At 44.9% G+C, this 16,742-nt stretch overlaps 1 protein-coding gene across 4 annotated transcripts in view; it reads right to left on the bottom strand.

Annotated features, from left to right (window-relative positions):
• Positions 1–7,740: 7,740 nt before the first annotated feature.
• The window catches only part of Ak2 (adenylate kinase 2), a 22,847-nt gene continuing 13,845 nt past the window's right edge, over positions 7,741–16,742 (bottom strand). For 2 of the 4 annotated variants that reach the window (XM_010621834.2, XM_019207156.2), the window contains 3 exons: positions 16,470–16,564; positions 12,436–12,508; positions 10,737–11,102 (listed from right to left, as the gene is read on the bottom strand). In XM_010621834.2, coding sequence (XP_010620136.1) covers positions 10,881–11,102; positions 12,436–12,508; positions 16,470–16,564 — 390 coding nt within the window. In that variant the 3' untranslated portion in view covers positions 10,737–10,880. Of the gene's footprint in view, positions 8,558–10,736; positions 11,103–12,435; positions 12,509–16,469; positions 16,565–16,742 lie in introns of those variants that run through there. The other 2 variants (XM_010621835.2, XM_019207157.2) reach the window with 2 other exon arrangements.

Raw genomic sequence — 16,742 nt, 5'->3', positions numbered from 1 at the left:
CCAGTAAAAAAAAAAAAAAAAAAAAAAAAGGTGTTTTAACCTGACTTTCTTCTTTTCTTTCTTTCTTTTTTAGACAGTCTTGCTATATAATGCAGGCTAGTGATCCTCCTGCCTCAGTCTCCTGAATGCTGGGATTACAGGTGTGGGCACCTTGCCCAGGTAGTTTTTGCTTTTCTCTGCCGAATAAATCGGCCTATGCCACTCAGTGACACATCCTCAAACTCTTTTTCAGTGATGACAGTTGACAAAAAACCGGGTGAGGGAGAGTTAAGGTGCCCATCTCCTCTTGGGGACCTCCTTAGACCCTGTCCAGCACCATGTCAATTTCATGATTTCTGCCCAGAGCACGGTACCTTTAGCCAATCGGTGACTACGGCGAGATGCTCGAAACCTCTCTGAGGCATGTTTTCCTCTTCTCTCCACCTCCTCACTCCCACCCACTGCCCAAATCTCTCACCCCTCGGGGTTGGTGCGGTCTCGCCTCCTTCTCCATGAGGCTTCCTTCTTTGGTTGCCGTGCCCCTCACTCACTGCCCTTGACTCCTGGCAGCCTCTGTCTGTACCTGTAGGTCAGTGTACTCCACTGAGCTGCCTGCCTACTGTTCACCTTCCCGGGGTCCAGACTGCTTTCTCTTACGCAAATTCTCACTTCCTGGTGGGGATCCACATAGTTTCAGGAAGTGAATTCTCCCCATTTTTCTCATTCTCCGATTTTAAGGGTGAGACATATGATTTCTGCTAACCCAATAAACAACTCCTGTCTCTAACGGCTTCCTCACAGGGTGGACAGTGGCCTGACTCAGATCACAGCGGATCTCGGGATTTTTGCTAGAATTCCGGGATACAGATGCTATTTTCTCTCTTGTTCTGGATGGTGTGAAGTCTTATGTGATATCTGGAACTGCTGTAGTCATTTTGCTACTGTAAGAGAAGTGAGCATGAGGATGATACTGAGGGGACAGTCGGGAGATTAGTAAGGAAATGGAGTTCTAATCAAACCATGCCTGACTGCCAGGCTCCATTAGATATTTTAGTTGCACGAGTCAACAAAAGTCTACGTTTTCTGTCATTTGCAATTCAAAACATCCTGATTCAAACACCATCTATTAAATGACTTTGTTTCATTTACCAATAAGTATATTTATTCACTTAATGATTAAGCCCCTGCTCCATGCCAAGCCCTTGCCAGGTGCTAGGGACTTAATGGACAGCACGGATGTGGTGTACACTGATGTGTTTCACTTGCTCAGCATCCACGCCCCCTCCTTTGAATACCAGAACTCAGATTTTTCTTTGGCATCTAAGTCATCTAAAGGCCTGACCTGCTGACCTAATCCTGGCCAACTGACAACTCCACCCTCCTGGCTGGTGATGCATTCAGTGCAGACATGAAAGCTGACCCTGAGACTGTAAACTGCAAAATCAGGTCCTGTCCTTCTGCTGGAGTCACCGGAGGAAACATAAACCTGTGGTTACCTTAAGCTGAAAAAGACTGCTAAGACTAGTTAATCTCTGGGAGCGGACCGCAATAAGCTTCTCTGACTTCACCCATTCATTTAACCAGCCAGAGGGACAGAGCAGACACGGTCCTCCTGGACGCAGTCTTAGTGACGGACAGATGAGTCTGTTGTCACAGCAGTGTGGCCAAGTGGGAGTAATCACTGGGCACTGACGTGGCCTGAAGACAGAAGCTTTGTTTGTTTTTAAATCAGGGGATGCAATCGTCACAGAAAAACCAAAAGACACACCAAAAACTTTAAACATCTCCAGCTAGGAGTGGTGGCATACGGCTGTAATTCCAGCACACTGTGAGGCTGAGGAAAGAGGACTGCACTTTTGGCACCTGGGATCGCTCTCAGGACCTTGCGCTTGTGAGGCAGGCGAGGACTGCACTTTTGATTGAGCACAGCCTGCCCAACTTAGCAAGACCTGTTTCAAAATAAAAAATAATAAAAGGGGTGTGTGTGGCTCAGTGCAAAGGCTCCAGGTTCAATCCTCAGTACTGAAAAGAAATCTGATTTTGCCACTCAGCTATGATCACAGTTAATATTTTCATCTATGCCCTTTAGTTACTTTTCTATGTACCCAAACTTAAAAAAAATTTTTTTTTGGAGACAGGTTCTTGCTATGTAGTTCAGGCTGGCCTTGAACTTGTGTCAATCTCCCTGCCTCAGCCTCCTGAGGGCTGGGATTTACAGCAAGTGCCACCCACACCCAGCTTTACAAATTTTAAAAACCAAAAATAGTAAGTGCAATATGATATAAAGGGCTGAATTCTGGAACAGAAAAAAGAACATTGGTGGAAAATTAGTAAACTGGTAAAAATGAAATCTTTTCAAGTCTAAAAATACATGAATATTATTAATATGTTAGTTGTGTAAGACTCCAACATTAGGAGAAACCAAGTGAAGCGTAGACAGAAACTCCTTTTGGAACTTTTCTGTAACCTTAGAATTATTCCGAGATAAAAGTTTACTTTTAAAAAATAAACCCTTGCCGGGCTTGGTGGCACACACCTGTAATACCAGCACTTGGGAGGCTGAGGCAGGAGGTTCACTGTGAGTTTGAGACCAGCCTGGGCTACATAGTGAGTTCCAGGTCATTCTCAACTACATAGTGAGACCCTGTCTCAAAGCAACAACAACAACAACAACAACAACAAAACCATTGCGTGGCCGGGGGTATGGCTCAGTGGTAGGGGTGCGTGTCTAACGTGTGTTCGGTCTCCAGCACTGCAAGAAAGTGGTGAGCACCCCAGTGGTCCTAGCAATCAAAACCAAGGGTGTTGTCCCACTGAGCTACATCTCCAGTCCTTTTTATTTACTTGTTTTTGTTTGAGACAGGGTTTTGCTCACTTGCCTAGCCTGGCCTTGAACTTTTGATCCTCTTGCTGAGGATCCTCTTGCCTCCCCAGTTGCTGTAATTACAGGCATGGGACTACCATGCCTGGCTTCTGTGTTGTTTTATAACTTTGTTTATTCACCTAGTGATTTCTTGTGAAAATTTTGTGTCCTGAAATGATTATTTCATGGCAGCACACTATACTATTCCACAAATGAATCACAGTCTCCCCTGTTGTTGGAAATTTAGGTTGTTTCCAATTCTTATCATCATAAAAAAAAAAATGCTTTCTTCACCTGTTTAGTCATTTCCTCAGGGTGTATGAACAAACTGGAGTCACTGAGCCAGGGGCTTCTAGCTAGCAAACCCTTACTGAGCACCCTGGATACCACTAAAGCACCAGATAGAGACCTGCTCTTCCTGCCTGCTTTACCAGGAAGCAGGAACTGCTCATTCCCTTATACAGGGCAATTTTCAAAGGTTCTTAAAATAGGAGATGAATTCTCACTAATGATTTCTTGCCTACTCCGGCATCTCCCTGGTGCCGCATGCATCTGAACACAGATTTCTCTCATCAGGCACTTCTGTGGGTGTGCACCCCCTCCCCATCTTGGCCCCAAGGAGGGCAGTTCCTGCAGGAAGCCATCAGAGGTCTGTGGAACCCAAGCAGGTACTGTCAGCTCAAGGTGTGGTTTTGGCAGAGGCTCCAGTTCCCTCACCTTCAACGACAGAATGTCCTACTCTTGGGGCGCTGGGGCTCTGTGGTTGTTAAGAACATCATTACCCGGCTGGCTGCCATGTCAGGACAACCTCTTACTAACCTGAGCAGAATTAGCATCTCTGGAGAAAAGAAGAGAGTTCTGCCTCCACCCAGGGGCATACCCAGCAGCTCAGGAAATAACTGTTTTTTTTTTGGTTTGTTTTGAGAAAGGGTCTCAGTACGCAGTTCAGGCTGGCCTTGAATCCACTATGGAGCCCAGGCTGGCCTTAAACTCAAGATGATCTGATTGCCTCAGCCTCCTGAGTGCTGGGTTTATAGGCATGTGCCACCATGCCCAGTTTATACGCAATTTTTTTTTTTTTGATACCAGGGGTTAAACTTGGGATCTTGCTCTTGTGAGGCAGGCAGTGGAGCCACTGAGTTAAAACCCCAGCCCAATATACCCACGTTTTTTAACCAGCAGCCTGTTCTGGTTTGGTAAAGTGGGCCGGGGATCTAGCTCAGTGTTTCTGCTGCCTGCCATGAAAGCACAAGTTCCTGAGTTCAATTCCACGTACCCCCCACCACAAAAGCAGTTGGTTTGGTACAGTACTCCAAAGGGGATGGAACAAAAGTAACTGGGAAATAGGAATGGGTGATGATTCCTGTGATACCTAATAGCCATGGGAAAAGAGAATCATTTATTGGGCTGCTTTTCAGTCTGTATGAACTTGGCCACGCTTCTACTTATATGCTATGACCCTCAATTTCCAGAGTCAAGCTCATTGAAGCTTAGGGTTAGTGTGAGTTAAGAGACACAGAGTGAGCTACTGTCAGTGCCAAAATCTAACCAGGTCTCATCATCAGAATCCATGCCCACTCCACTGCCGACACAAGTGAACCGCAGAGCTGACAGAAACATTGAGGGGTCCCTCCTTAGTCCCACAGTAAAGGGTCACCTAGTTCTGGTCAGAGCACAGACTGTGGCATGGCTAGAACAGCGAAGAATGGTACTCAGGCTGAACGTAAAGTGAGGTGTGTTCATATCCTTCTCTTCTGATCATCTGAGTTCTTGACATTATTCATGAGCTGAAAAACTTTGCTTCTATTGTTCCTGTACTTTACTTGAAAAGCACCATTTCCAGGAAGACCTAGGTTTCCCAAGAACTCTACTTCACTAGGTGAGGGCAGCCCTGAGCACAGCAGCCTTTACCCAGTCCTAGGGCTGTGCCTTCTATTGACCTGTGTCCCCCTTCACCCCCTGCGCAGAGCCAGGGGCCCTGTCCTGTCTCATTAGCCCTTCCTGTATACTTCTTCCAAAATGGACTCAGGGCAGTTTAACACACACACACACACACACACCATGAAAACAAAAACACTAAATGTAAAACAACTGAGATTGGGCTGGGCTAAGAATTTTAATAGAAGCCGGGCATGGTGGTGCACGCCTGTAATCCCAGCACTCAGGAGGCTGAGGCGGGAGGATCGCTGTGAGTTCGACACCAGCCTGGGCTACACAGTGAGTTCCAGGTCAGTCTCAACTACATAGTGAGACCCTGTCTCAAAAACTTAAAAAAAAAAAAAAAAAAAAAAGCCGGGTGTGCTAAACAGAGAACAGAGTCTCCTGGCTATAAGCTCAGAGGAATTTATCCTACAAGTTTTTATCTAAGTGACACCACACAATGGAATGTTTTACTCCACTTCAACATCTGTTTGGCTTGCAGGCTGAGGTGACCTAGAGAGGATCTAAGCCTGGTCTTGCTCTCTGACTTTTTATCTTTTCACTCCCCCCTGCTCTCTGCTGGGGGCACTTCAACCAGGACGGGTCACCTGGAAGGGCATCCTATGGGGAAGCTCATGTCACACTGCCCAGGAGGGCTAAGTGCAAAGCTGCAGGATCCTGAGACATCAGAAGCAGTGCTCCCTCTGGAGTTATGAATAATGCAACGCCAATGACTGAATGCAGCTGAAGTCAGGGGTGACGGGAGCAGAGGCAGTGTACACTCTGCCGCCGCCACCCTTTCCAGAACCAGAGGTGGAAAAGCTGACTCCTCTCGTTCCCCTCTGGGATGGTCTCCAGCTTTGCAAATCCTGCACCCCAATAGCAGAGAAGCCACAGAGGATGATATAAAAAAAGGCTTTACCTGTGACAATGGTCTCCACTCAGCACCTTCACTGTGACGGAGTACACCTCGGTTTCTCCATCTGATCCATGGGTCATAGGCTTTTCTGTACTATGAGTGCCTGTGAGAACCTTTCCTCTTCCCCCAGCACTGAGGCTGGGGTGTGGAGCCACAGACACAGGCCCACACTTTGGTTCTGCTTTCTCAGATGTATGATACTCAGTTCTCATCAATGTCTACATTTTTCTCTCTGAACTCCATCGGCATTTCCGGAGCAGCTGTGTACTGGTCATCCCTCCCCACATGAGCCCTTGGGCCACCAAAGCTGTCAATACACCTGAGGGTAGGGGCCATTCCCCTTTCAGGGATGAAGGGGGCTAAGTGGCCCGTCTTGTGGTGGAGCTGCTGTTGAAATCTGTATTCTGACTTGCTATATTCTTCTGAGGAGACGGTCAGGCTTCTGAGGTTGCTCTTTAGCCTGCTCTGCTGTCAGTGACATACTACATGAGCAATCCGAAGACACACACCCCAGGTCCTCAGAACTGGCAGTGACACTTTCAAGATCAGTGTGGCAGCGAGTGTCCGTGAAAAAGGGATCTTATTCAGAAGGTTTCTTCCTGCCTGCAGAGTTGCACAACTCACGAAATCACTTCGGCAAGAAGGCCCAGGTGTGGGCATGTGAGCTCTGATTTTGCTCTTCTGTGTGACGTAAGCAATGTTACTTCACTGAGTCTTGGTTTCCTTGCCTGTAAAATAGGCTCTGATGCAGTGTCCTCTATGAGGGGGTCAGCGGTCGAGGGTGTGAAGCCTCTGCCTAATACTTGGCATGCTGTCAGTCCTCCAGGAAGCTAGTGATCTTTCCCCGTCCAATCTTGGTTTGCAATGAGGAAACCAAAGTCCAGAGAAGCAAATGAGTAACAGCACACTCATTCTTCTGTTTATTCTTTTCAATCATATGAGGATACTTTTCAGGCTGGTTTGCCAAATATTTCCTCCCAGTTGGACATATGATGATCAAGGAATGGAAAAAAATTTCCACAGGGTATTTAAAAAGCTCAGGCAATGAAAAGATCAGAGCAAATGTCATGCTCACACCTGAAAATGACTCTGCTGGACGGGGAAGTGGAGCGGAAGAGGGAGGAGCTGGCCCAGGGAGCAGGACTTAATAGCCAGTGAGGACTTTGCCTCTCAGTAACAAGACGCCTGGAGAACAGTAGTGCTTCCAACCCAGCTCCCTCTGGTTCTGGAAACAGCAATGATTTCTCAGAAACCTCACTGGCAGAGGCAACCCTTCCAAAAACATGAATGCTTCAGTTTGGACAAATGGGTTAAGGTCACTTTTGCTGGGGAGTAAATGGGTTTAAACTAGAGCACACAAAAAGGTGTTGAAGCAGTTGAAAAGGTAGCCAAAGATTGGCTTAGGGATCAGGAGCACTGGCAGTGGACAAATGTCCATCCAGCCCAGCATGAAGCAGGTATTGTTTTTGTGACTATCCAGATCCAACTAACATTTATCTAATGTCTGTTATGTGCTAGGCACCAAGCCAAGAGCTTTTCCTTACAAACTCCATTTAATGCCAGTAAGTCTGAGAAGATGGCATCATCGGCCTTATTCAGATTTAGGAGACATGAGCAGAGCAGATGACTCACGGGCTGGGACTTGTCCTCAGTTCCCCAGACTCCAAGCACAGTGCTTTGGACTAGACAGTGCCTTGTCTCTGGGCTCAAGAAAAGCCTGTACAAGAGCTGGGGATCCCAAAGGTGCAGGCTCATCTTGGGAACACACGTTTGGGTCTCCCTACACGTGGCTGCTAGGGTCCAGAATTCAATGTCAGTTTTTCTAACACAGATTGCCTCCAAAAAACAAAGCAAATGCCACAACAGGAGACAAATTTTTTAAATATATTTTATTGATTTAGGGACCAAACAAGGCAGCATTTGGTCAGTTAAGAAAGGCACCTCATTGAAAATACATCACACAGTGCTGTCAAATGATTCCAGTTACAGGATTTGAGGATGGAAAGGGCAATTTTTTGTAAGATATGGCTTAGGATACTTGTTCATTTATTTTTATTACTTTTTTTTTTTTTCTGGTGCTAGAGACCTAATCCAGGGCCTTACACATGGTAGGTAAGCACTGAATCACTGAGTTATCCCCAGCTCTTGTTCATCTATTTAAAAGGGTTCCCTTCATACACCATGGATGAACAAAGATAAGACTGCAGGATTGGGGTGTGGGCGGGGATACTAAGAGCTTAGCTATGAGAGAAGATGAACTGGTAAATCAGTGTTAGGTCAGGGGGAGGGAGTTAGGCCTGCACACCCTGCTCCCCCAACTCCAGCAAACTTGATTTGCTGAGCCACTGCCCTTGGGAATTTATCCTTATCTCTTTCAAATGTGGAGATATTTTGATCTTACTGTGTGGGGAACCAAGGTCAGCAAACTCCTTATTCCAAGCTATGAGACAGACAGGACCACAGTTCCATTTCCTGCATTTTTGGCCTGGCATCTTATGAGATTCTGAGATAAAAGTTGAGGTCTTTAAAAATATTGTTACCAGTCCAGGAAAAATGAAAACCCAACTGCTTAGTGATAATACTGTATCTTCCTATTTGTACCCATACCCTCCTCTAATCACAGGTTTTAAAAAAAAATCTCCTTTGCTTATACTTTTGAAATGCCCACTTACGTGTTAAAAAAAAACCAACAAAAAAACCCAAGCAGCTCATTACAATTCTGCTGCTCTTTCACATCCTCCTCCTGAGCCCTCACCAGCCCGCCCTCTCCACCCTTCCCATGACCACCCTTCCTCTCCGCCCAGCACCTAAGAGCAGGGATCACGCCGCGGGGTGATGAGCAGTGATGCAGTCTCGCCTGGCCTTCTGTTACTAGGCTGAAATAGAGAGGAAACAAGAGAGAACAAAATGGGTTTTTAAACACCGAGTAAATACCAGACAGGGCTGGCATACATGCCCCAGCAACCAACTGCATTAAACACTGGATGTTTCTCTGCCAGGCGCAAGCTCTCCTGCCTGCTCAGGTTAACATTCTGCGATTCAATGACGCAAAAACAAAACCCTAACCAACCTCAGTGGGACATATGTAACCCTTGTGATCTTCTACTTCTTCCTTGCAGCCAGAATATCACATGCACGTGTGAGTGAGTGTGGCTAGATGGCAAATATCTGGGCAAGGCTCATGCACATTTCACTAGCGGACGCTCAGGAACCCCGACTTTGAGGCCAAGTGCCTGCGACTATCCAGTAAAGGGGAGTTTATTTCCATTTTTTCATTTTCTCCTATTTTTTTTTCTTTCCCTTATTACCTTTCCCCTACCCTTCCCACTTTCCCTACTGTATACCTAAAATCTACCAATAAACTTAACGAGGAAAAGGAAAAAAAAAATAAAGGGGAGTTTACTCCAAGGTCCAGAAGGCCACTCTCATCTAGAGAAGGAGGCCAGACTCCTACAGGCATAACTGATAGTTTTGGTTTCACTCCTCTTTCCTGCCCATTCCCAACAGTCATGTGCTTCCCAGAAACACACAAAAACCAGACTTCCTTTTGAGAAGAGAGCGGGGAGCTAGCTCAGACTGGGAACAAGGCGGGGCAGAGGCAGCACTCACTCACTTGGACAGGGTGAAGAAGGAATCAAGATGGCCACCCACCCACACTGTTTCCATGTGCACAGAGGACAGGCCCTCTGGTAGTCACACAGACAGGAGAACCTGGGTCAGATGGGGACCGGGCACTTTAAAATCCACCGCACCAAGTCAGCGGTAGGTTTATGCTGAGGCAGGCAGTATTACTTACTGGACGTTCCACTGACTTTCTAATGGTTTTTCCAGAGCCGCAGGGTTTGTGGTCTCTCCACAGCAGCCTATTAATTCATCTGTTTGCCACAAATCAAACCAGAGACCGAAAAGCACAGCATGGACCCTATAAAATGCTTAACAGCTGGGGAGCTAAGGTTACAAATAAAAGCTGGTTACTATCATAGATGATCTTATTTTTGGGTGATCTTTTCTTGGGGAGTCTGTGGCTACCACTATCATGAAATAAGGGGTAAAGGATTGAATCTGGGAGGGAGACAGTTTGAGTTTAAATAGAATATATCTGATTAGAGTTTTATATCCTAGAAAGACTGGATTTGAATAAATTCGATCAAACTGTATCCAAGAATAGATCACCCTTAAATCATTGTTTTGTTTACACTTGGTAACAAAAGCAAACATTAAAAATAAAAGCAATCAATTCTTCCCTGGTCTCTTCTTTGGGGAAGGGATTTGGCTGTTCCCAGGTGTCCAGCCCAGGCTGGATGTTCAGAAGACAACCTGAAGTCCAAAGAATCTTTATCTGCTTTGATTCTTCCTCAACAGCCCAAGTCCCAAATGATTCCTACTTTATAGTGCTTTATAATGCAGATTACAAAAAAATATTCCAAGCTAGCCCAGCTCTTTATACCGTGATACCAGCTCCCAGCAATTTCTGGAATCTGTAATAAAAGTGCCTTTTGCTTCCATTTAGGGGTGAAAAAAATTAATGATCCCTGTCTATACACTGACTCATGTGCTTTTCACTGTAAACTGAAAACAAGTGAAATTCCCCACCAACAATCTGCATCAGGAACAGTGATCCTGTCTGATTTAATGTAACCTTAGTCTTCTAATCAGCTGCTGGAGGTGGGATAAGTTCTATGAGGCTTTGGAACTGGGGTGTCTAACAGATGCCAGGAGTAGTTTATTTTGTTCAAAAATTAAATTAACAGTATAACTAAAAAAAATAAACCGTTGGTAAAGCAGATGGGTGTGGTGGTACACGCTTGTAATCCCATTAATCTGGAGGCTGAGGCAGGAGAATTGTGGTGAGTTTGAGGCCAGCCTGGACCACACAGTGAGTTCAAGGCCAGCCTGAATTACAGAGCAAGACCAAGACTCTGTCTCAAAAAACAAACAAAATGGTTGGTAAAACAACCTAGCCCCAAACTTAGAAAGTAGGAGAGTGAACAAACTTTTTCCACACACCGGCACACAGACACAGATGAGAGGAGAGTTGCACACACACCAAAGATATACCAAGCAAATGCTTTTTAATCAGTACGTCAAAGGATATTCTCGCTAGCTTGAGGAAGGAAGCTTCTTTCTGCTTGCCCTGCCACTCTAGCCCATTCCCTTAACAGGGATAGGAAGAAGAAAGATTCCGTTTTGAACCCAACATTAGATAAACATAACCAAGTCTTTACATGTGGCTTTGGAGAAGGCTGCTAGGATGCTTGCAAACACGACATCAGGGGTCTGGGAGGCATCGATGGCAGAATGGATCCCTCGTTTCTTGTAGTAGTCCACGAGTGGGGTAGTCTGAGTGTGGTACGCCTCTAGGCGGATTTTCAAGGCTTTCTCATTATCATCTGATCGACGGATCAAGGGTTCCCCTGTGATCTGAGAGCAAAAAGAGAGAAGGAAGGGGGCGCAGGGGGTGGGGTTAGCTCAATGGTTCCACCGCCTGCCTCTCAAGCGCAGGGTCCGGAGTGTGATGCCTGAGATGGAACTCCCCTGCCCAGGTTGCTGTTGGATCCCACAGTCCATCAGAGGCAGAGAGAGACAATATAGACTCTTTCCAGTAAGAACTTGGCTACTCTTAGAAGCAGACCAGCTGGTCCAGAGAAGCCAGGGAGACTGTCAGAAACAGCAACCATAAGGAGCTCATGAGAGGGAAAATGGCAATGTCTTTCTCTCACACCTCTGTTCTCAGGCTGTTCAGCTTCCAAGGTGAATGCTTAGAGGGTAAGAAGCAAGGAAGATGGAGAATATACTAGAAGACCAGAAAAACATCAGGTTTCATTCTCCTGGGACCAGGAGAATATAACAAAATCAGTAAGAAGCAAGGAAGATGGAGAATATACTAGAAGACCAGAAAAACATCAGGTTTCATTCTCCTGGGACCAGGAGAATATATCAAAATCAGAGATGCACTAGCAATTGTAATCTTTTTGTTTTAAAAAAAGGTCTTTCTATGTATCCCAAGCTGGCTGTGTACTTGTAAGTCTCCTGCCTCAGCCTTCAAGTAACTGGGATTACAGTCGGGCACCATCGTGCCTGGCATAATGACTAATCTTAGTTGCCTAAATATTTACCATATTATTACAGTGTCATCTACTAAGTGGTAAGTGGAATGAGAAAGAATCTGAATGGTAAAAATGAACAATTTTCTGAAATGTGACTGAGTTGTTATGATGGCTTTGGAATCTGTATTTATAGAATCTGGATAACCTGATGAGCCTGTCTCATATGACAAAAGTAAACCCAGGGAATTCTCACTATAGCCTGTACGCTCTAAAACATCATAGGGACTCTTTATAGTACACGGTACAGTGACCATGTACAAGATCCCAGGGTACAGCAAAGAAGTCGGCAGGATATTCTGGAGCAGGACTGGTTAGCAAAGTTCTCTTCAGTTCTACTTCCCTGCTAATTCTAAGCTTCCCAGAAACCTTTTCCCAATTATTTATCTCTCAGGTGGGTATGATGCTAGATAGGTCTGCTCTACAGTCTGGACACTGGCAGCTGCTTTGGGACTGAGCAATACACTACCCGGGGAGACACTGTACAGATCTGTCATAGGCCACCTGGCTTACTTGATAGTGCTACTTGCCATGGTTAAGTCAGTAATATTGATAAAGGGAAGATACAAAGAACAAAGAACAAAGAAAGAAGAAAAGAATGAAGGCAGAAAGAGGGAAGAATGAAAATTTTCTGTTCTGAGTTCACATACATCATCTTTCATGGGCTCCTTTGGGGGGTTGAACTCCTCGTGGTAGGATCGGCCACTGTTGGGGTGAATCAACCTGAAAGACAGCAAAGGAACATGAGTCAGGTTGCTGGAAAGTACCTGTACCCCCTGCACTCCAGACTGGCAAACAAAGATAGAAGCTGGATGTAAGGATTTTCACTCAGCTACAGGCGGCCCTTTCTTAGGAAAATAAGGTCTTCCTTAGGAAAATAACTAGGATTATGCCAATGGCAGAGGTTTTTTTTGTTTTGTTTTGTTTTTAAATGTTGATCAAACATTATAATGAGGGCCTGAAGAGGTAAGCTGCTCGCTTACACAACTACCTAATTCAGAACTCGAGAGAGGAATGCTAGTGCTGCCCTCACACAACCATCCATTCTATCCTACCAACACTCCTAAGGATCTAATCTGATTCAGGCTTTAAGCCAAACCTGGGACTAGGAAGCAGTGACTTGAGATCACTGTGCATAAGCAGTGCTTACTAGAGGAGACAACTGTGGAAACAGAAAACTACAGCAAATGTGATAAGCCTTTAATAAAGATTTATACGAAATGCCCAGGGGGAGAGGAATAATTAACCTTATTTTCTTTATTTGTTCAGATGGGATCTTGCTATGTTACCCAGGCTGGTCTTAATCTCATTTTCTTCCTGCTTTAGCCTCCCAAGTAGCTGGGATTATAGTTGTAAGCCACTGAACCCAGACTGACCAGTAGAATTTCTTCATTTACTGAAGAACATAAGGCACACAGCAGCCAGCCTACTACCTCCATGTTACCGCTCTCTACACTAGCTGCATCTCCCTGCTCACGAATCTCCAGATTCTCTCAGTCCCAAATGCACATAACACACTGTTCTCTCCACATTCACAGATAGCATTTTTAAGAAGAATGCATGGCTTATTCTCTAGAAGGTAAATGAAAGAAAGCTCAATCTTCCAAATTCTCAAAATGGGATTGGTCTCAAGTACCAAAGAAAACAGTTCCGTAAGCCACTGGGCCTGGCCTAGAGGTGGAGGCAAAGGTGGGGAGTGATCAGGATTGGGATTCTATAGTCACTATTACTGTCAGCACGATACTTTAGAAGCCTGTTTTCTCACCCACCAAGTGGAGATGGTACCGGACATTAGAAGAATGACCAGAGTGTCAATAATTAGTATACTAGAAAGCCAATACTGAGCAAATAAAAAACCAAACCACCAACTATAACGTAATCAAGAAACAAAATGACTCTAACTTATTAGAAGTGAGGTCACAGCAGATTCAGAGGACTGTTGTTATACCTGGGGTTCTTATCACCTCAGACTTAAGATCCGCATTAAACTGACTGGTGCCTGTCTCACTTTCTGCTGCCAGCATAGCACACGAGGAGGCAGAAAGCAGGTTTCTGGCGCCAGGGCCACCACTCACTAGTCAGGTGAACTTGGAAAAACACCTTCACCCATCCGGCATGCCCTGTGAGAAAGCAAGTCCTTCTCTGTGAGGGAGGGAGTCAACATAAGCCTCTCACTTCCAAATCAAGGGTCCGAGCTTTCCCCTACTGTCCTCTACCACAATCCTGCAATTTGTTCTCCAGAATATTTTCCTTCAGTACCTGAGCAGTCAGAAGCTTCTATTGCTTCATATGGATCATCAGAGGACTCCAGATGGGGTCCTTATCTGTTTTTCTTCTCAATTTAGCTTTTATGCCAGCACCAAGCTAATGGCCTTAGAATGCCCAGTGGCTGAAGAACATCCTTTTGACCCTTGGACTCTGTCAAGTGTATCCTCTTCAGCACAGCAGACCTCCTGCTGAGTTCCTAGCCTGTCTTCATTCCGCCCTTCGCCCCTACAGCACTCCTCCAGCTCTGGGCAGACCTGTCTTCTACCAGCCCATACGCATTCTTGTTTCACTCCCTTCTGGGAAAGCTTCACTGAAATTCTCTTCATCCAGGAAGGCTGAGTCAGTGTCACATCTTTTCCCAAGAAGCCTCCCCTCCCTTTCCCAGGGTCTCTTCTTGAACTTCTTACTGCACCAAATAAATGGTCACAAGAGCCCAGATTTCATACATGACTGTCTAAAGCCAGAGATGTGTGTCACTGTACTGTTCTTCTAGAGCCTCTCTTGGTCTTCTGCCCGAGGTTGGTGTACGACGTAGGAAACAGGCACACCAGAACCATCAAATCAAAGGTGCCCAGTGTCACCCAATGCTGTTAATACTTGCTTTGTACCTCAGGGAGCTCAAACCTGGTAATGTAATTTAATGTCAACCCTATCACTTCTTGGCTTAAATCAATTTTACTTACCTACTCCTTGCCAAATGAGGAGATAAAGAAACAAAAGCCCTTGCACTGCAGAAACTTTCAGAATAGCTAGAAACATGAAACTTGGACATTTGAAAAATAAATTAATATTAAGCAGATCTGACTGCATTTCATACAGCCTTCCAGGGTAACAGCTCTTACACTCACTCTGCTTTATTCACATGTCTGCCTCATTCCTTTTTTTTGAGACAGGGTCTCACTATATATCTCAAGTCAGCCTTGAACTCACTATGTAGCCCTGGCTGGCCTGAAGCAGCCACCCTGCCTCAGCCTCCCAAGGGCTGGGACTACAGGAGTGCACCACCACGACCAGCCTACCTCATTCCCTAAAGGTATGGATAACTGACACATGGAAAAAATGTTTAATCCTACTAGGAAATCAAAACAACAGCCAAGAAAACATCTTTCTGATTAAATTAAAAAATTGAGCAGGGCATAGTGGCACACACCTGTAATCCCAGCACTCTGGAAGGCTGAGGTAGGAGGAGTGCAAGTTTGAGCCCAGACTGGGCAATTAAGGGAGATACCCTCTCAAAATAAGAAAGGGGCTGGGATGTACCTCACTGTGAAGGCCCTGGGTTCAATCCCCAGTACCACAAACAACCAACCAAAACAAAGCAAGACAAAACACACAAATTCACATGTTCTATAATGGTCATAGTATCAATTTAACAGTGGCTAATTAGATAAAACACAAATGTACAATAATAAGGGAATACTTAAGGATGGTTTACCTACTATTTTGACATGTCATATAACAATGAAAAACAATGCTCATGGACTTCTGGTTCAAGATAGTGTGCTGACCACTTTCCTGAGGCTTCATTAAGAAATGACAGAGACATAAAAAAGCTACCCACAATAAAGAAAAGAACAGAATGTCCACTAGTGGCTGAGAGCTTTCCACATATTTCTGGAAGGCATGAAGCCGATGGCGGAGTAACTAGTAAAATTGGGTAGAGGAAACTGCAGCCTAAAGCAGCAACTGTTTTTCAGTATAAACTGGTTCAGAAGCAGAAGCATTTCTGTGTTCAACACTATTACAGAGAAACAAACATGTTACAACAAAACACAGCCCAAAGTAATAAAGTGGCTGCACTATGATCAAAATTTTCCAGGCTTTATGTAGATGGTGGTATTATTTTTATAATTAATAAAAAGCCTACAGCAAAGTGTGGCAATTCCAACTGAAATTAGATTTAGAAAAATAGCACTAGGGCTGGGGATTTAGCTAAGTGGTACCACCGGCCTGCTTGGCAAGTGCAAGGTCCTGAGTACGATCCCCAGTACAAAAATAAAGCACTAAACTAGAAATATACCTATTAGGAATATAACATTTCTTAAGCATCTACTAAAATTGAAGCTCTGGACTATGTATTTTATGTTACCTAACACGTGTAACAATTCCTTAAAGCAAGTACTATAGTAATATTAGCCCATTTCTACAAATGAGGGAACAGCCTTAGAAAGCTTAAGAAATGTGCCTAGGGTCAAAGATAAAAGTATGGGACTCAGATACTGTCTGACCTCAAAGCCCTTCTTCTTCCTTCTCTAACCCTATCCCAGGTCACCTGTTCAGTGGATGTCAGCAAATCAGATCAATCCATTTTGAAACAGCAATAAGATTTACATATGGGATTATGCAAGAGCAATTCTCACAGTCTGATAAAGCCCAGAGGAAGCATGAAAAGATGGGACCTTCAAGGGACAAATACCTTCCAGTGATTCTCCGGATTAGCAGAGAGTCAGGGATGCAGAATTCAATCACAGAATCAAGCTTCTCTTTCCTCCTCTTCATGAGGTCATCGAGCTGTAAAAAAGTGTGATCCACCTAAGCTACCAGAGCTTGACCAGACCCATCTCCCCATCTCCTTCAAATATTTAAGGGATAAAGGGCCAGGGCTGGGGATTTTGCTCAGTGGTTCTGCCATCTGCCTCGCAAGTGCAAAGTCCCAAGTTCAATCCCCAGTACCAAAAAAAAAAAAAGA

This window comes from Fukomys damarensis, unplaced genomic scaffold (genome assembly GCF_012274545.1).
Source record: "Fukomys damarensis isolate Sample0158 unplaced genomic scaffold, DMR_v1.0_HiC HiC_scaffold_23, whole genome shotgun sequence".
NCBI lineage: Eukaryota > Metazoa > Chordata > Mammalia > Rodentia > Bathyergidae > Fukomys > Fukomys damarensis.
This window is presented reverse-complemented; position numbering and strand designations above follow the sequence as displayed.